The following is a 20272-nucleotide window of genomic DNA, read 5'->3' as shown; positions in this document are numbered from 1 at the left end:
CTCAGAGATCACCACACAGCCTCCAACCAGTCACTAAGATCGGAACCCCTGGGACGTTCAGGACTCTTTGGTGTCCACTCTGACTGCTCAGTGTCTGTGCTGTCTTAAAAGTGTGGAACCAAGATGTGAATCCCCAGTGTGGAGGTCCTCAATCTGGAATGCATACCGCAAGCACCCAGAGAACTCAACAGTACTACTTTCTGGGTGTTGCCCCTGCCATCCAGATGATTCTATGAAGTTAAGGTTGAAAGCTTGTGTTTCAGTGGAGATTGAGACATTCCTGCTCAGTCTCAGTGAAGCAGGAGGTGAGACACTGATTAGAAAAGAAACTAAGTTATTAGCTTCATGGAGGGGAAAGAGAAAGAGGAAGAAAGCAGAAGAGAGAATTAAAGAAGACACAAGAAGAGATGGAGGAAAGAGAAATGGGAAAACGTGTATCACGGATAGATCTAAATAAAGATCTAGAGAAGGACAAGAGAATTCTTGCAACTTTTCTATAAATTTGAAATTGTATCAAAACATTCTTATTGCACAGTGTAAATCAGAGTCACTGTAAACAGCCAGCTTCTCCAGGTTCTCGGAACGGAACTGGCCCGCTAGTGAGAGCCTTTCTGACCAGAACAAGCTCCGAGTCCCGGAGCCACTGCAGCGCAGCGTACTCCGGCAAAGAACCAGCGGAGAGCCTCGATCCGCAAGCAGCCTCTGGGATCAGGATAGGGCAGCCAGAGACCTCTTCAGGCGGCTCTGCCCACTCCGGCTGCAGGCTCTCTTCACGGGGCGATCCAAGATGGCGGCCTAGAGGGTGACTGCACCCCCAGTCGCTCCAGAACCCAGGAGTTAAGAAGGGGAGGCATTGAGAGACTCGGACTGAAATAGAGCCACGGGTGAGTCTGCCCACTGGGTAAAGCTCCGCCCGGGTGGCAGGCCCAGATAGAGGTGGCTTATTGGAGCCGGGCAGGGCAGCTAGAGTCTTCCCAAGGTAGCCTTCCACACTCTGGCAGTGGGCTCCTCCCACACGGCCAGCTGCACGGTGCAGGCCCACAGGGAGAGCATTTCCGCACAGAGCCAGTTCCAAACCGTGGAACCAGTAGGGGGCTAGGGGCAGTTTTCTTCGGATGAGCTGCTTTATCAGATTCCTCCAAGACATCAGGCTACTGAAGGCTGGGAGGTGATACACTGGAAATCTACCGGGACACTATTAGCCAATAGCGGAAAACTGCAATATCTCAGGGTCCCACTGACAACTGACCAATATGAGAAAACAAGGGAAGAAAATGTCCCAAACAAACCTAGATACTACATCAATAAAACCCAATGACAACACAGCAGAAGAAATGTCAGAAAGGGAGTTCAGAATGTACGTAATTAAAACGATCAGGGAAGCTAATGAGGAGATGAAAGAGCAAATGCAGGCATTGAAGGAGGAGATGAAAGAGCAAATGCAGGCATTAAATGATCGCACCAATCAACAGTTAAAAGACCAAATACGGGAAGCAAGAGATCATTTCAATAAAGAGTTAGAGATACTGAAAAAAAACCAAACTGAAATCCTTGAAATGAAGGAAACAATAAACCAAGTTAAAAACTCCATAGAAAGCATAACCAATAGGATAGAACACCTGGAAGACAGAACCTCAGACATTGAAGACAAATTATTTAATCTTGAAAGCAAAGTTGGCCAAACAGAAAAGATGGTAAGAAATCATGAACAGAATCTACAAGAATTATGGGATATCATGAAAAGGCCAAATTTAAGAATTATTGGGATTGAGGAAGGCTTAGAGAAACAAACCAAAGGAATGAACAATCTATTCAATGAAATAATAACAGAAAATTTCCCAAATCTGAAGAATGAAATGGAAAACCAAGTACAAGAGGCTTATAGAACTCCAAACATACAAAATTACAACAGACCCACACCAAGGCACATTATTATGAAAATACCTAACATATAAAATAAAGACAAAATTTTAAAGGCCGCGAGAGAAAAGAATCAAATTACATTCAGAGGGAAACCAATAAGAATATCAGCAGATTTTTCAATCCAGACCCTAAAAGCTAGAAGGGCCTGGAACAACATATACCAAGCCCTGAAAGAAAACGGATGCCAAGCAAGAATCTTATACCCAGCAAAACTTACCTTCAAATTTGACGATGAAATAAGATCCTTCCATGATAAACAAAAGCTAAAGGAATTTACAAAAAGAAAGCCAGCATTACAGAACATTCTCAGCAAAATATTCCATGAGGAAGAGATGAAAAACAACGATGCAAATCAGCAACAGGAGGCGCTAGCCTAAAGGAATAGCCAAATAAAGGAGAAACCAAATCATGTCAAAAACAAATATGAGTCAATTGACTGGGAATACAAATCATATCACAATAATAACCCTGAATGTTAATGGCCTGAATTCATCAATCAAAAGACACAGACTGGCAGATTGGATTAAAAAGAAAAATCCAACAATATGCTGCCTGCAAGAGACTCATCTCATAGAAAGAGACACCCATAGACTAAAGGTGAAAGGATGGGGAAAATCATACCATGCACACGGACACAGCAAAAAAGCTGGAGTATCCATCCTCATCTCAGATAATGTGGACTTCAAACCAAAACTAGTCAGAAGGGATAAAGAAGGACATTACGTGCTGCTTAAGGGAAGCATAAATCAGCAAGACATAACAATCATAAATATCTATGCCCCGAACATTGGCTCATCCACGTACGTCAAACAAATCCTTCTCAATTCCAGAAATCAAATAGACCACAACACAATAATACTAGGCGATTTTAACACACCTCTCTCACCACTGGATAGATCGTCCAAACAAAAATTGAATAAAGAAACTATAGATCTCAACAACACAATCAGCAATTTAGACTTAACGGACATATATAGAATATACCATCCAACAAAGAATGAATACACTTTCTTCTCAGCAGCACATGGATCCTTCTCTAAAATAGACCATATTTTATGCCACAAAAGCTACTGTTAGCAAATACAAGAAGATAGAGATACTACCTTGTACTCTATCAGATCATAATGGATTGAAATTAGAAATAAATGACAGAATAAAAAACAGAAACTTCTCCAATACCTGGAGATTAAATAATACACTATTATATGATGAATGGATAACAGAAGACATCAGGAGGGAAATAAAAAAATTCTTAGAAGTAAACGAGAACAAAGACACATCATATCAAAATCTCTGGGACACTATGAAAGCAGTACTTAGAGGAAGATTTATTTCATGGGGTGCATTCAAAAAAAGAAGTAGAAATCAACAAATAAACGACTTAACACTACAGCTCAAAGCACTAGAAAAAGAAGAGCAGACCAATACCAAAAGTAGTAGAAGACAGGAAATAGTTAAAATCAGAGCCGAAATCAACGAAATCGAAACAAAAGAAACAATTGGAAAAATTAACAAAATAAATGGTTGGTTCTTTGAAAAAATAAATAAAATTGATAAACCCTTAGCCACACTAACAAAGAGAAAGAGGGAGAAAACTCAAATTACTAAAATTCGGAATGAACAAGGAAACATCACAACAGACACGAGTGAAATACAAAACATAATTAGAAGCTATTTCGAAAATCTATACTCCAACAAAACAGAAAACCTTGAAGACATCAACAAATTTCTAGAGACATATGAACTACCTAAACTGAACGAGGGGGACATACACAACTTAAATAAACCAATTTCAAGCAATGAAATAGAAGAGGTCATCAAAAGCCTACCAACAAAGAAAAGTCCAGGACCAGATGGGTTCTCAGCCGAGTTCTACAAAACCTTTAAAGAAGAGCTCATTCCAATACTCCTCAAACTATTCCATGAAATAGAAGAGGAGGGAACCCTACCATACTCGTTCTATGAAGCCAATATCACCCTGATACCTAAACCAGACAGAGACACATCGAGGAAAGAAAATTTCAGACCAATATCCTTAATGAACATTGATGCAAAAATTCTCAACAAAATTTTAGCAAATTGCATACAAATATATATTAAAAAGATAGTGCACCACGATCAAGTGGGTTTTATCCCAGGGATGCAAGGTTGGTTCAACATTCGGAAATCAATAAATGTCATTCACCATATCAACAGAATTAAAGTTAAGAATCACATGATTATTTCAATAGATGCAGAAAAAGCATTTGATAAAATACAGCATCCCTTCATGCTCAAAACACTAGAAAAAATTGGGGTAGTGGGAACATTCCTAAACATTATAAAGGCAATCTACGCTAAGCCCATGGCTAATATCATTCTAAATGGTGAAAAACTGAAAGCGTTCCCCCTAAAAACTGGAACAAGGCAGGGATGCCCTCTTTCACCGCTTCTATTCAACATCGTCCTTGAGACTCTAGCCAGAGCAATCAGACAAACCAAAGAAATTAAAGGGATACGAATAGGAAAAGAAGAACTCAAACTATCCCTGTTCGCTGATGACATGATTATATATTTAGAGGAACCTGGAAATTCCACCAGAAAACTTTTAGAACTCATAAGTGAATTCAGTAAAGTAGCAGGTTACAAGATCAATGCTCATAAATCCAATGCATTTTTATACATAAGTGATGAATCTTCAGAAAGAGAAATTAGGAAAACTACCCCATTCACAATAGCATCGAAAAAAATAAAATACTTGGGAATCAATCTCACAAAAGAGGTGAAAGACCTCTACAATGAGAACTACAGAACACTAAAGAAAGAAATTCAAGAAAACCTTAGAAGATGGAAAGATCTCCCATGTTCCTGGATAGGCAGAATTAATATCGTCAAAATGGCTATACTACCTAAAGTGCTATACAGATTCAATGCAATTCCAATTAAAATCCCAATGATGTACCTTGCAGAAATAGAGCAAGCAATTATGAAATTCATCTGGAAGAATAAAAAACCTAGAATAGCTAAAGCAATCCTCAGTAGCAAGAGCAAAGCAGGGGGTATTGCAATACCAGATCTTCAACTCTACTACAAAGCAATAGTAACAAAAACGGCATGTTATTGGTACCAAAATAGACAGGTAGATCAATGGTACAGAATAGAGGACATGGACACAAACCCAAATAAATACAATTTTCTCATACTAGACAAAGGTTCCAACAATATGCAATGGAGAAAAGATAGCCTCTTCAACAAATGGTGCTGGGAAAACTGGAAAACCATATGCAATAGAATGAAATTAAACCCCTATCTCTCACCCTACGCAAAACTCAACTCAAAATGGATCAAGGACCTCGGAATCAGACCAGAGACCCTGCATCTTATAGAAGAAAATGTAGGTCCAAATCTTCAACTTGTTGGCTTAGGATCAGACTTCCTTAACAGGACTCCCATAGCACAAGAAATAAAAGCAAGAATCAACAACTGGGATAGATTCAAACTTAAAAGCTTTCTCTCAGCAAAGGAAACTATCAGAAATGTGAAGAGAGAGCCTACAGAGTGGGAGAATATCTTTGCCAACCATACCTCAGATAGAGCGCTAATTTCCAGAATCTATAAAGAACTCAAAAAACTCTACACGAAGAATACAAATAATCCAATCAACAAATGGGCTAAGGAAATGAACAGACACTTCACAGAAGAAGATGTACAAGTAATCACCAGATATATGAAAAAATGTTCAACATCCCTAGTAATAAGGGAAATGCAAATCAAAACTACCCTAAGATTTCATCTCACCCCAATTAGAATGGCGATTATCAAGAATACAAGCAACAATAGGTGTTGGCGAGGATGTGGTGAAAAAGGAACACTCATACATTGCTGGTGGGGTTGCAAATTAGTGCAGCCACTCTGGAAAGCAGTGTGGAGATTCCTCAGAAAGCTTGGAATGGAAACACCATTTGACCCAGCTATCCCACTCCTTGGCCTATACCCAAAGGACTTAAAATCAGCATACTACAGAGATACAGCCACATCAATGTTCATTGCTGCTCAATTCACCATAGCCAGATTGTGGAACCAACCTAGATGCCCTTCAGTTGATGAATGGATAAAGAAACTGTGGCATATTTATACAATGGAATATTACTCTGCAATGAAGAATGATAAAATTATGGCATTTGTAGGCAAATGGTCGAAATTGGAGAATATCATGCTAAGTGAGATAAGCCAATCTCAAAAAACTAAAGGACGAATGATCTCGCTGATAAGCGGATGAGGACATATAATGGGGGGTGGGAGGGGCTAGCATTAGGTTTAGGGTTAGGTTTAGAGTTAGGCTAAGGAGAGCGGTAAGAATGAAGGAAAGAAGGACTGTGTAGAGGGAAAAGAGGGGTGGGAGGGGTGGGGGGGAGGGGAAAAATAAAATAAACATCATTACCCTATGTAAACGTAAAAAGAAATAAAAAAAAAATAAAAAAAAAAAAGAGTCACTGTAGACATTAGTGTGTTTCCTTTTGACCTCCTGGAACCATAGAAAAAAGTTATAAGAGGGAATGAATCTTTTATTCATCCTCCACATTTAATATGGAGTTTTAGTAGAGGAGGAGACCTGGAAATTGAGTCAGAGGCACCATGAGCTCAGAGACCCCTGAGGGATGAAGGACGACATGCAGGCCAAGTGACACAACATTCTTGGAGAAAGTTGGGGTCCACTGTTCCCATCTCTACTTTGAGCATCTTCCTGGTGTAGTGTGCTATTAGGTGATCAGGAAACTGTAGTCATGGAGCATGTGAGTTGAAAAGGAACTTGAAGTCATCTCCTTCAGGTGCTCAACTTCAGTGGGAGCATTTGAAAACATTTTCCCAGCAGTGTTCACCTAAGCCTTCAGTCCACATATGTGTGACATGAATGTGAGTCTTTAACTATAGAAGCATATCATTCTGTATTGACTGGATAAATATAATTTCCTTCCTGAGGCAGTCAGGAAAGGAAGTGATTGGGTGGTACTGGGATAGCCTTTAAGATGGACATTGCAAGCCCAAGGGAAATGTAGCTACTGAAGGGCTTGTGGACACTTGGCTGCAGTCCACAAGGACAGAGGAGTGCTTGTCCTACGTCCTGTTCATTTCAGTTGCACCTGCTCCTGAAGTGCACAGATAAAGCCCAGTGCCTGTGTACATGGTGATCAGATGCTGAGATCAGCAGATGGAGGGGAAATAAAATGAAGGAAAGAAAGCCAAGGAGGAACGTGAAATTGAAGGAAAGGAGCAACAGGGCCTGGGGATTGCGGGGCCAAGACCTGGGTGGAGATGGCTGCAGCACCTGGCATGGCTTGAGGGTGAGGCTGCAGTGTAGCCCACGGGTTGGCATTTGAAACCCAGTCAGAAAATACTCTGTACCTTAAAGACTGAGGCTGGAGGAATTTACTTGGGAAGACTTATGGAGTAACATGTTGGAACAGACACGTCAGCCTTGCTCAAGAATCAGACAAAGCAAAGGGTTGAGAAATGATCTGTTCTGCATGCTCTAAGTATCTGTCTAGATCTGTGTTCTCCTTGGGTTGTAGAAGATACTGGACCATGTGGAAGATGCCTTTGGATTATTACCCAAAAGGAAATCCTCCATTCCCCCCTGCATGATTCCAACAGAGAAGACCGAGAGTAAATTAAGGTGTGCCTGTTTTGTCCATAATCACCAACTTTGAAAAACCTTTTCAATGTTAGGAGGGAAAGTCCCTTAATTCCCATGTCATGAGGCTCAGAAGTGGTTCCAATTATTAAGTTATGAAACAGAGACTGCAGGAGCTAAATATGAACACTGAGGATTTTGCAGAATCTCAGAGGGGAGCATCCAGAATTTTCCAGAGACTATAAAGGAGCCTTTGTCCCCTATGTCCCAGGGGGACCTCACCAATCCTAGAGAAGGGATGTTGCTCTGTCAGGAAGCAGGGCTATGCTGTTAGACCCATCCTTGGGCCTTTGGCAGTGACACAGAGTTTGCCAAGACTATGTCCTTGATCTCCAGGGGATAATGGTCTCTCTAAACATCTTGAATGTCCAGGGAAGGTGTGCCTTTTAGAGAACACATGAGCAGGTCAATTCACAGACCAGCATGGTGACTTTAAGTCCTAAAGGTGCTGAGCTTTTCAAGATAGGCATATAGACACACTCCCAGAAGTGCCCAGGGAAGCCACCTCCACTGTCCTTTCCTGAGAACCCTGGATGCAAGTTGCAGTCTGACTCCACAAAGCATTTGCATTCAGTTGCTGTTCCGTCCCTGTGAAATGTTTGGACAAGCCCTGGGCTCCAAGGCTAAGGACAGCTTCTCTGAACCTGTTCTCAGTTCAATTCAGCCTGCTTGCCCAGTTAGGCTCTTGACACCTGGTGCTCTGTGTGTGATGTGACACTTGGTAGGACAAAGATCCTTCAACAAGGGAGGCCCAGGGGAGGAGGCAAGGACTGTGCTTTTAAGTGCTGCCTCTGGAGCAGCCAGGAACTCAGGCAACCTCTGGGGGCCTTACCTTGAGGAATTCAATAGACGACTCAGCTGCCTCCCCTGGACCAAAGGCTCAGAGGAAAGAAATGGCAACAGGAAGCAAGTTCAGTTCTATTTAATGTGATGTCTTGAGCTCTGTCCCTCCTACACTGGGTCCCTCCCTTTATCACAAATTGCCTCTTGCTCTCCACTGTCCCTGTGGCTGCCTCACAGGGAAGGCTAGGGGCAAATCTCATTAGAAAAGAAACAGAAACCCTCACTGGGGCCAAGGGTGGGCCGGGGCATTGCAGGACCTTCCCTCTGCACTTCAGCCCCTCCTCCTCATGGCATCTCTTGAGAGAGCTGGGGCGCCAGACTTCTCAGAGAGGGCAAGACCGTTTCGCAGGCAGCCCAGGAGCCACGCCTTCTCAGGAAACATGTGGTCCCACAGCACAAGAGATCAGGGAACATGGGCAGTGCCTGGGGCCTGCAGGGTCATAGCTTCAGCCATGGAGACGGACACAGATGGGGAACACCTTGACCAGAGCAGGGAGGTGTTTCTGTGTTTATGATAAGAGGAGGACTGAGCAGGGAGGACTCTGGCATGTGGCATGAGGAGGCAGAGTCAGCCTTCGGTCTGTAGCATGGCAAGGAGCCATGAGAGGGTGCCCTGCAGGACCAAGAGGGCAACCACGGGGAGGTGCTTCAGGGCAGCAGTGGTGGATCCAGAGAGGACCACTGGTGCCACCCTGAAGCCCGCGGGGGTCTTGTCCTGGGGCTCCACTTTGCCTCCAGAGGATTCCAAGCAGGGCCCCCGAGGGATGGGAATGATGTCAGGAATCCAGCCTGTTGTGTTTTCTACCACCTCCTGCAGGACAGGGAAGAAACGTGGTAACTCTAGAAGACTCCCGACCATCTTCGCTTCCTTGAAAACTTAGTTGGCCTTTCCTCTCCTTAGAGAACTCAAGCCTAACTAGGAGGCTCCTACCACATCCACAAACCCCAGCAGCGGCGTCCCACCTCCAACCCTCCTTCCCCAACCCCTGATGCCCACCATTGTCATTTGCCTCCCTCATCCTTCTTTTTCCTGCTGTGGCCCAACACCCTCCCATAACCCTTACCCAGGCCTAGAGGGTGGCATCTCGTGGGACACTCACATCGATGGTCTTGATTAGCACAATCTGCTGGGACTCCTTGCAGGCCCTCTCAGCCTTCTTGATGTTCTCTGGAGTCCACTCTATGTTGTTCATGACCATGGTGCCCTCCATGGGACTGAGTGGGAAGCAGGAGAAGGGCAGGGGAACAGGGAGCAGTTTAGGGTTGACGTGGAACTTTCCCAGAATGTGTACAAAGCGTGCTTGTTAGCACGTGTTCATGTCAGCACCGACTATCAGAATGTCTTATAAGCTAATGAAACAATGGTAGAGTTGACAAAAGGAGGAAGATCATCAGAGTGCATAATTTTAGAAAAAAAATAAAAGGATTATCTTTAAGGACATGGCTTTTAGTGTAGGAGCCATGGGGTCCAGGAAGATTGAGGGACTGCAACCTGCCATTGCCCGGAGATTGTAGGTGAAGTGAAATGTCTGCTCAGATGTGCATCTTTACTTAGAAGTTTCAGCGATGCCATGAGAGTCCCAGAGAGGACCCTCACCACCAAATAACTTGAAAGGAAACATGGTCTTTGAGTCAAACAGTGCTTGTGAGAAAGGCACACGGCAGCTTTGTAGGTACGTGATCCGACTCACAGAGGTCAGTTCTTATCGGTTCCTCTGACTGATCCTATAATATGGAAAACTTCCCACAAAACTCCTGTGTGCATCAGAGCTCTACGTGTCAAGACACTGGCAGGAGCAGGGCTGAGGAGGGCAGGGGCTGGTCAGGCTGACCACCGAGGACTCCTGGCTCACCAGCCCGGGAGGGAGTGGGCGGGCCTCTCCTCCCTCCTTCCCCAGTCCTCCCCAGAACCCTCCCCTCACACGTGTGGGTTTCACTTCCAGGTGACTCACTCTGATACCTCCTCTCCCAGCTCATGGGCCACGTAGATGATGTCAGGGTACCCCTGGCAGCTGGAGATGTTATTGCGAGGATAGTAGAAGAGGAACACAAGACACATCTCATTAAGAGTGCTGGGACCTCCCTGGAGCAGAGGAGAGAGAAGAGGAACGAAGATAGAAAGCAGACGGGCACTGAGGCGGCGGAAGGCCTTCTAGGTGGTCATCCTGCCAGAGAAGCCCATCTCCTTTCCCCTCAGCGTAGGGCCAGCTCATTCAGGGCTCCTCCTTCCTCGTTCTCCATTTCCAATCAGTGGACACTTATTGACAATATTTTCAGAGAAATATCGCAACATCTTCCCTGTCCTCTACATTTCCTTTGCCACTGCCTCCCAACTAGTATCCGTCACCCATTGGTCCTGATGGCAATCTGACCTTAGAACTGTGTCACTATTTGTTCCTAATAGATCCTGCTTCCTGTCATCTGCCTCTTCAATCACCTCTAGCAACTTCCAACAATCCTGTTAATAGTAGTCCATCTTTGTTAAAGGAATTCTTGGATTAGATACAACAATTCCAACCCACTTTTTAAATTTCTTTAATTTACCTGGCAAATATTTATGGTGTGGCAGAGTTAGAGGCTGCCCTCTGGGAGATACAGGCAGGACAGTGTTGTCCCTGCTTCAAGGACTCTCGCCAATGGCATCTCCTTGCCCCCCATCCCCTCCTTCAGTCACCGTCCTTGTTCCCTAACCTCCACTCAGGGTCACCCCTTCCACACACACCTCCTGATTCCCTGCTCTGTGGTCCTCACGCATGTCTTTCTCCAGAACTCCCCATCTCCGTGGGTCCAACGCAGGACACACTCACTTGTGTCACATGATCAGTTCGCTCTCGTGATTTTTTTCCCTATGAATTTCCCTCGTGTCCTATCCTTCTCCTTACTGTGTGTATCCCTTTTTACTTCGTATTATGATCGTTTGTAAGGCTGCATTTTCTTCCTCAGACGCATGGAACCCACAAGCATGGAGTCACTCCTGACACGTGACTTAGGGGTGGTTCCCTGTGACCATGGTAACAGCAACAGGCATCTGCTACAAGGAAGGTGGCATTCTGGAATTTCTCCACAGATCAACCAATTCTCACAGGATCTTAGGGGCTAGGTTGTAGTACTCTTCATTGACTAGGAAACCGAGGCACAAAGAGCTTAGATAACTTGCCTACGGTTAGGGAGCTCCTAAACGATCATGTTGATTTTCAAACACTGGCCAGAGACCCGAGTTCATGCTGTTATCACTGTCTTTGCGTGCTCTCAGTGGGTCATCCCCTGGGAATCCCTGTGCCCATCCTGGATGCCAGGGGCTCTGAGAACATGAATGGCTAATGTCATCGGAAGGAGGACCAGTCAGAGACACTGGATTGCCAAAGCCAGGGGCAGAGCTGTCTTTTGGGGGTATGGTCATTGTGACCGTGGTGGAGAGAGACACTTACAAAAATCACGGAGTCACGGTCCAGCGTCTGGTAGTGACATTCTATTAGCAGTTCATCTCCCTGTTCAGGGTGGAACACAAAAGCTGGAGTGAGTTGGAGAAGGATGGTATGGCCCTGGCGCTTTCTGTGCTGAGAACAGTGCGTGCTGGTCCTGCTTTCCACAGGCTCCAGCCGGGCCTCCCCACCCGGGCTCCCACCGGCTTGATCACCACGCGATGTGGCAAGTCTCGTGTCTCCTGAAGATTGAAGTCATAGGAATCATCTTTACAGATTGTCTGGAGTTGTGTTCCATTTCTACACAGAAGAGAGAAGACAGAAATAAGAAGATGAAGTATTATGGGGTGTGCCAATAAAGATGCAGCCTGGAAACACAGATTATCCATTAAAATAATCGAGGAGCTCCTGTTTCCACAGCCGTCCGCAGTCACCTCTATTCTGGGGACAGTACTAGCTCCCCCTAATTCTCAAACAAGCAAAACCTTATGCTGAGGAATCGCTTCCCTTATACAGAAGGGCGAGTTTCAAATCAAGGTTTTCCCTTACCTGTACTGCACAGCCTGCAGAGCCCGCCCAGCCAAATGGGTGTGGAGCAGGTAGCCATACACCTGTATGTCAGGCATTGGGGCGCCATTCATCTGCAACAGAAGGGAGGCATACCTGATCTTGCTCCTGCGTTTCTTCCCTTGATAATTGACACCTTCCTCTTGTGACTGACAATCACTCCCTTAATTCTTACTGAACTCATTCCACGCTGCTCCCAAGCCCCAGAGCCCTGACACCTTTCCTCCCTGGCATGATTCATGCTATTTATTTTCCTGAGCACCAGGCTGCAATCATTATAAGTCTGGGGCTCAGGCTGTTCAGCTTGGGTATCAGACCAGATCTGTGATGGGGAACAGGGGACCTCGGCGCAGGCTTGTCTTCCAGCTTTACCTCTAGGAACTTCTCTGTCTTACACAGCCCATAGGACATAAAGGACTCAGCTCCCGGGGGAATGAAGTGTATGGGGAAGGTGAAGACACCCAGCTGGAGGACTCCCATGTCATATTTGCGCAGGTGAGAGGTATAGTATATCCGGATCCCCGATGTGTCATATATACCTGGTGCAGAAGGCAGGAGAGTGGGTCACGGTGTGTAGAGAGAGAAGAGTAGGAAAGCTAGGGTGGGCTGGGACCCACAGAGTCAGCATGAAATAATTCCCAGGACCTTGAGGATCCAGCCGACCTCACCAGCTGCTCTCCTCTAGGTCCTCGGTAGGCTCACCAGGAAGGTTGTGGAAATTGCTGTAGTGGATCTCCAGTCGGATCCACTGAGGGTCCCAGGGGGTCCCGATAGAGATGCCCACATCATCTGGAAACTGGTAACTCTGTTGGAAGGAGGGAGATTTGGCTGCAAGAAGGACTGAAAACTAGGTACAGATCTAGGTTTCCTGCCTGGTTTTCTAATCTTCGCCCCAACCTTCCTACACCCCATCTTCCATCAGCCCAGTAATGCCCACCGCTCAACAGCATGCACCCCACAAGCCATGCATCCTCCCATCACAGGACTCACAGTGCCCCCGACAGCCCAGCCCACGATGACCTGTGTGCAGAGGGAGAAGTCAGGGTCGGCCCCATAGCAGTCACTGATGCCCGTGGGGAGCACGCTGGCATTGCCACAGGCATACACCAGGATGTGATGCACCAGAGTCTCGTTGTGCTCCAACAGCTTGGGCTCGAACTGGACAAAGAGGGGCAGAGTACAGTCAAGATTCCCTGCATTCAATCCTTATTCTCCCTATTCCTTTCCCAGCTGGAACAATAGCATTCCATGCTTCTTCTCTTCCTCTTCTATTTCCTTTCTCTTCCCCAAGCTATCATTTTGCCCAACTCTGCCTCACTCTCCTGTCAACTTCACCCTTTGAAACCTCTTCCCTGAATGTACAGCACATGGTGCTACATGCAGCCAGGGACATTCCAAGGCTTCCAACTCTCTTTAGTGTCAGGTTGGGGTCTGGAATATCTCCCAGAGGCTCAGCTGTTGCAGGCCTGGTCACAGTGCAGCAATGTTCAGAATTGGGCTTTGGGACAGTGACTGGATGGATCATGAGGGCCCTGACCTCATTAATGGATTAATCCACTGATAGTTGAATGGACTAATGGAGGGTAGGAGGAAACTGTAGGCGGTGGGGCGTGGCTGGAGGAAGTAGATCTCTGAGGGTGTGCCCTGGAAGGGGATTTCTTGTCTTTGGCTCTCCCTGCTCCCTACTTCTGGCTGCCATGAGCAGAGAAGCTTCTCTCTGTCACACACTTCTGCCATAATCTTCTGCCGCACTTCAGGCCCAAAGCAATGGAGTCAGTTGCCTGTGAACTGAAACCTCAAAAACTATCAGCCAAAATACATCTTTCCTCCTCTAAGTTGTTTTTCTCAAGTATTTGTTACATTCATGAAAAGGTGACTAACATACTAACCTCAATTGGTACATGATCTCTGAGTATCTTTTTTTTTCTAAAAAGAGTGGCTCCCATACACTTGGCCCTCATTATAAGATCATATTTTCATGAACTTGATCAAATTAAAATCACTCATATGTTAAGTTAGGCAGTCAAGTTTGAGTTCACTCTAGCTCTGATGACTTCCTGACAGCCCATTGCCACATCCCTTTCCTGTCTTTACCTCCTTCTGGGCTAAGAGAGCACAATGCTGGGGCTTACGCTTTGCTCTGCAAATGCTACTAATTAGTAAACTGTCAAAAATCACTGCTGCATTGTGAGGCTTCAGTAAAATAGTGCTGGTTATAGGCTTAGGAAATTTATAAAGGCCACCCTCACCATGCCCCAGCTGGTCTCCAGTCTCCCACCTACTGCCTTATTGCTTCTTCTCAGTTATTTTCTGAACTCCAAAGTTCAGAGACTCTGCTTGAGTCCCTTCCCCGCCTGGCAGCCTCCTCCATCTGTTCACACACCTTGTAAATGTGATGCTTCTTGCTGACGATGGGGAGCGGGAGAAAGGTACAGGCATATGTGGTATCATCTTCCGGAATGAGGAACTGGAGAAGGGGACACAGAAGGCCAGTAAGCCAAAGAAGCAAGGGGAGGAGTTCAGGGAAGGGGCTCACTTTAGAGCTGGATTGGCAGTCTTTGGGAGTAACCTCACCCCAAGGAATGCGCTGAACCCTGGGTGCGAGAGGAGGGGTCTGGGTTGAGTGGAGAGTTGGAAAGGGAGCTGGAGGCAGGTGGTGGGGTGGAGGGGCTTACATCAGTGATCTCCAGGTCATGGACGATGATCTCCTCAGGGACTTCCAGATCATCAGGGTGGATTATTTGTAGTAGGAAGATGGACTTAACAAAAGTACGCTCCGGATCCAGCTTCAGCGTGTCATCCAGCCCATAGGCAGTTAGCACCCTTATGGTGTCACTCTGGGGGTGCCAGGAGCATTGAGGGGCTGCTCCCAGGAGAAGCACTTCACATACACCTGCACCCAAGACCCTACTCAAGCCACTCATGTTTGCACAGTGGAACGGAAAGGAGTTTGGCCTGGAGACTCATCTGGTTCTAGTCCCACCTCTGAGGCTAACTTGCTGGTCACTCTCACATTCTCTCCCTGTGCCTGTGCCCACAGCCTCAAAATGGAAGAGTTGAGCTAAACACCAAAATTCTAACATCCTCTAGTTCAGAGACATTGGACTGGGTTCTTCAAGGAGAGGTGGGTACAGTTCTTCAAGGGGCAGGGTAGGTAGTCATTGGGAGGTCCCTCTGTGGAGAGCTTGTGGACTTCAAGAGGTGGCACAACCGAGGGAGTCCCTGGAAAGTCTGGAAGGGACAGAAGCCCTAGGATTTGTGTAACTGGAGGCATCTCTACCTCCCCAGAAGAGAAAGCTTTTCTGTGTGGTCAATGCTTCTCTCCCACCCCTATTTTACCGTAATGTCTTGATCATGAGGGTCGCAGGAGCGGAATGGTCTGGAAAAGCGCATGGTGGTGTAGACAGCATCTTCCGTTAGCCCCAGTAGCTCAGCATCCTGGCTCCCATCCTCCTCCAGAGTGTCTTCATCCACAAGGTGCTGATCCTAGGGTCCAGAGGAAGTTGAGGAGTAAGACCAGGAGCCCAAATGATCAGGCTTTCGGGTAGTAGGTGTCCCTTTAGGTCCCATAGGGCACTAACATGGCAGAACCCAGGCCTACTTTATTTTGTAGTTTCCTCTGAGGGCAGAGCACAGCTTCAAGGGTGGGGTTCTCAGAGCCTGTATTTCTAACAGCTTTGAGCTTTCCCCAGTGACCTGCATTCAGTAAGCTGTTAGTCAAGAAAGAGTCTCTCATGACCTACTGGTTGGGTTCCCTTAGCAGCCTTGAAGACGTGCAATCTGGAAGACCTAGACCGCAAACTCTAGGCTAGTCCTTTCTGGTAGGGAGAGATCAGCAGTCAGCAGGAGTTCCGGGAGTATGTTTGGTTATGTTTGGAGAATATGGATGTTTTCTGGAAACAAAGTCAGTTTCAACCTAAAGAAGGAGCTCATCCTTGGAGGGTGGTCATCCTTAGACTTACCGAGAAATAGACGTTGCCATCAGGCAGGACGCCTCCGACCACCAGGTCACTTCCCACCACGGTGTAGCGATTGCTGATGCCCAAGCCCACCCAGCCAGCTGTCCGGACCTGGAGCTCAAAAGTGATGATCTCAGCCTCAAAGTCAAAGTCCCAGAGCAGGAAAATGACATTGGAAGGATCTAGGAATCTGGAATAGCGCAGGCGGGATGTGGGGCTGAGGCGGTGGCCTTGGCAGGTGTCTGACAGGGTCAGAAGTAGAAAAAATTTAAATAGCAGGACACAGGTCATGGCTCCTGGGGCGTGGAGCACCTCTGCTGCAGATGAGAGCTCAAGGGCTCTGGACTTATATGTCTGTATCCATGCCAGGCACCTTGCCACGAGGGAGGGACAGGCCGGGATCTTCTGGTCTGATTAACCTCTGGCTTCGGTGTGGTGCCGCTTACATAACTGGAGTTCAGATGTGTCCAGAGAGGGTACAGAGGAGGTTTCTCTCACCCTGGAGCAGGGAGTGAGCATGAAATTCCCCTGAGTAAATCACTCAGTTTTCCCTCCCCAAATTCATGTCAGTCTGCTGTCCATGGAGACCCTGCAGAGTCTAGGAGGATTTTGGCTTCTCCCTGCTTCTCTTCCCCTCCTTGTCTCTCTCTGCCTCTCTGTCTCTCCTTCCCTTCTTTGGCTGCCCCATCCTGGATCCTTGGATAACCTTACTAAGCACTCGCTCTGCCTCTGCGTGTGCTCCCCCTCCCAGCTTATGTGGGTATTTTCCATTTGGTCTGTGTGTAGACTGAGGCACTGGTTGTGGGGTGTGTAAACCTATCCTTTCAGTGCTTGGGACGGAGTAGGAAGGAGGGAAGACTTTGGGAGGGTTGGGAGGACTCTGATGTGCATCTCCTTCAGGAATCTTTGCTGCTAATCCCAGGAAGGACACCTAGAGGTGAAAGAACCACAATCAGCTTTCCAGATGGGCAAGTTCAAGTCCAGAGCAGCTTTGATTTTCAGCACATTCTTGGAGAGGAGCAAGAAAGGGAAGCAGTGAGGGCGGAAGAGGGAGAAAATGAGAACTGGACGTGCAAGTACTTTTGGGATACCTTGTGCTTTACCCTTCCTCCCATGAATTGCCTCTCAATGGAGCCACATTCTCTCCTGGGAGGCTTAGACAGATTTCTCCAGGTGCAAGCACATTGGTATTACACAAACAATAACAACACAAAAGAAATATTAGAATAACAGAGTGGAAAAAAACTTTAGACCCACTTTGTCTTCCAAAAGTTCCAATCCAGTTACTTTTTAGAGCAGGACAAGAGAGCACCAAGTGACAGCACGAACGTGTGCTCAACCAGGACATCAGTGGCAGAGCCAGCGTGGGAACAGGAGGCTGGCCCTGGGTTCGCCCTTTCCATTATTTTCTCAGATCCCTAACACCACAGGACAGCACAGCCCTGATGTTCTTCCTCCCTGGTACGTTCTGATGGAGGGGGTTGGTGGCACTTTCTGGCTGCTGCTTACATAGGAATGAAAGTCTCACTCTAAGCTCCAGACTTATTTCCTTCTGGTTATTGACCTACCCAGCCAATGGCTATGGTTCACCTGTACCTCTGCCTGTTCTGTACTTGGAAATGGAGAGGACATGTGCCCCAGGGCTTCCCCAACACGCACTGGCCCATGCATTCCACACAGGAGTGCCGGTCACAGGGTGTGGGTGGCAAACTGCTGGAGTGAGCTGCGTGTCTTCGTTCAGTGCATACAGTCTTCGAATCACATATCGAGCCCCAAAGCTGGTGAGGCTGTTTGCCACAGTTAGAGCTGTAACTAGGGTGCTGAAGGGCAGAAAAACAAATGTCCTAAAGGGGCAGCTGCATCCTCCATCTCTGGGCCTGGCAGAGAATGTGCAGAGCCAGGCAGCCATCTGGAAGCAAGAGGCTTACTGTGGCTGGGAACAGAGTGACCAAGGCTGAGGACAAGGTGATACTAGGGGAGGCCCTGACCTTGAGGAGTAGGAACACCAGGGAGGAGATAACAGGAGCATTGGAGACACTCTGATCCCAATCTCATCAGAGGATTAGGCTGAAGACGGGGCGGTAGGGAGACAGGACAGCCGACTCTGTAAATGGATCCCTTATCCTGCAATCTGTCCCACCAGCTGGTGCACCATTCTCAGGGAAGAAGCAGGTTCTCAGGAAAGAGCAGGGAGTCAGCCATTACGGACACAGGGAATCCCTTCTTCTGGACCCTTGTCTGTTTTCCACCCCTGGGACACCAGGTCATTGCTGCAGCCCCACACTGAGGCTCTCCAGGGAGGTGGTCTGGGGTCGGGCCCACCCTGGTTCTCTTTTTCATTTACCCAGTGTCTGTGGTGGGGCTCGCACAGGGTAGAACACAGTGCCATTCCAGGTCTCGAAAGAGTGAGGTTCAGTTGTGAACTGGTCCGAGTCTCTATAGTGTATCTGTGATTGACTGAGGTTGTAGAAAGGGTAGACACGGGGCTCTTTCAATTGCATTTCCCCGATGGTTGGTTTTCAAAGTGGAAAGAAGGAGGCCTCTTGTCTATGATACACAGTCATGAGAACTTGTGCTTCCAATTTCAGCTGATTACTAAGTGATAGGCAATTGAAGACAAAAGTCACCATTAACAATAAGAGGGGGGAGGATGGGGCAGAATATATTAGGTAGAGGGGAGTGATGGGAGGGAAGGGTACGGGGGAAGAAAGGATAATAGAGTAAAACAGGATTATTACTTCATGTACATGTATGACTGAATGACTGGTGTGATCCTGCAATATGTATAACCAGAAAAATGAGAGATTACACCTTATTTATGTATGATCTATCAAAATGCATAAATGTATTTTATTATCATGTACAACTAATTAGAACAAATAAAATAATTTTAAAAAGTTACTATTAACTATCGTATTTTAATGGGATTTAAAATTTACCACTGCAATAATAAAATCCAGTTTTTACTAAATGCTTAGCCTGTGCTAAGCTCTATTTTAAGAATTTTTTCATGTACTGATTAGTTCATGCTTACAAAATAGTTTTCAACATTATTTCCCTTTTGTAGATGAAGAAACTGAGGGCCACTAGGTAGAAAACAGGAATGTGAAGAGTTGGAAAAATATAATTAGATATTATAAATGTGAACATGAATTATGATAAATCAAGTAAATATGATTTGATATATTTAATAATTAATAAATGATCAAATATATTTAATAATTAAATATTATTTTAAATAAATGAGAAAAATGCCCACAAAGGTAAAAGTAAAAGAAAATAGCTTTATTAGTGAATAAGCATGAAATTGGAAAGTGAGGCACATAAATCTCAATTCACTAAAATGTTGCAAAGATAGAAAGGAATCTCACCCTGTGATGTAGCCAAGCAAATACAACCTGTCATGAACGAATTCTCAAGATAAACGTGGAGGACTTGACAACCCTGTTAATCAGACATCCTTCATCCTAGATTCACTTGGCAATTGGGGCACATCCAAAAAGAAAATGAAAACTTGTCACATCTTTTAACAGAAGGTAATTTTGCAACTTAGAATGCGGGTTCTACTTTAATTTGATCTTCTGCCCTAGGTTCTTTGCTAAGTTAAGTTAGGTTTCTCTCTGAGTTAAGCCAGGTGCCTAATGGAGGCGGCTATTCCCTTGGGACCTGGGAGATAGGGGCACCAACCTAACCCTGATGATTAAATTTCAAAGAAATGGTCCTGAGGTCCTTGAAAAAAAGTTGTTCCTGGATTTTAAAGCCAGAACTTCCTGAGCTTTTTCAAAAGATTTTCAAACATTCCCAACAGATAGGAGGAATTTATCATTCCAAGTTCTCTAAAGTAAATGCTTCAAGAAAATGGAGGCTAAGGAAGGTATCTTCCCTTT

The 20272-nt window shown here is 45.9% G+C and overlaps 1 protein-coding gene across 1 annotated transcript; it reads right to left on the bottom strand.

Moving 5' to 3' along the window:
* Window positions 1–9005: 9005 nt before the first annotated feature.
* On the bottom strand, window positions 9006–18886 carry LOC124991253 (putative DBH-like monooxygenase protein 2). Its single transcript, XM_047562091.1, has 15 exons — window positions 18730–18886; window positions 18045–18197; window positions 16389–16627; window positions 15766–15912; window positions 15102–15263; window positions 14810–14893; window positions 13417–13584; window positions 13129–13231; window positions 12799–12965; window positions 12409–12500; window positions 12063–12159; window positions 11866–11925; window positions 10390–10520; window positions 9538–9652; window positions 9006–9248 (listed from the first exon to the last, which is right to left on the bottom strand). Exons 1-15 carry the CDS (start codon window positions 18884–18886, stop codon window positions 9006–9008), a joined length of 2118 nt encoding a protein of 705 aa, XP_047418047.1.
* Between the last annotated feature and the right edge of the window lie 1386 nt (window positions 18887–20272).

Source organism: Sciurus carolinensis, chromosome 8 (genome assembly GCF_902686445.1).
Source record: "Sciurus carolinensis chromosome 8, mSciCar1.2, whole genome shotgun sequence".
Taxonomy (NCBI): Eukaryota; Metazoa; Chordata; class Mammalia; order Rodentia; family Sciuridae; genus Sciurus; species Sciurus carolinensis.
Note: the sequence above shows the minus strand (reverse complement) of the source record. Positions and strands in the feature narration are given on the sequence as shown.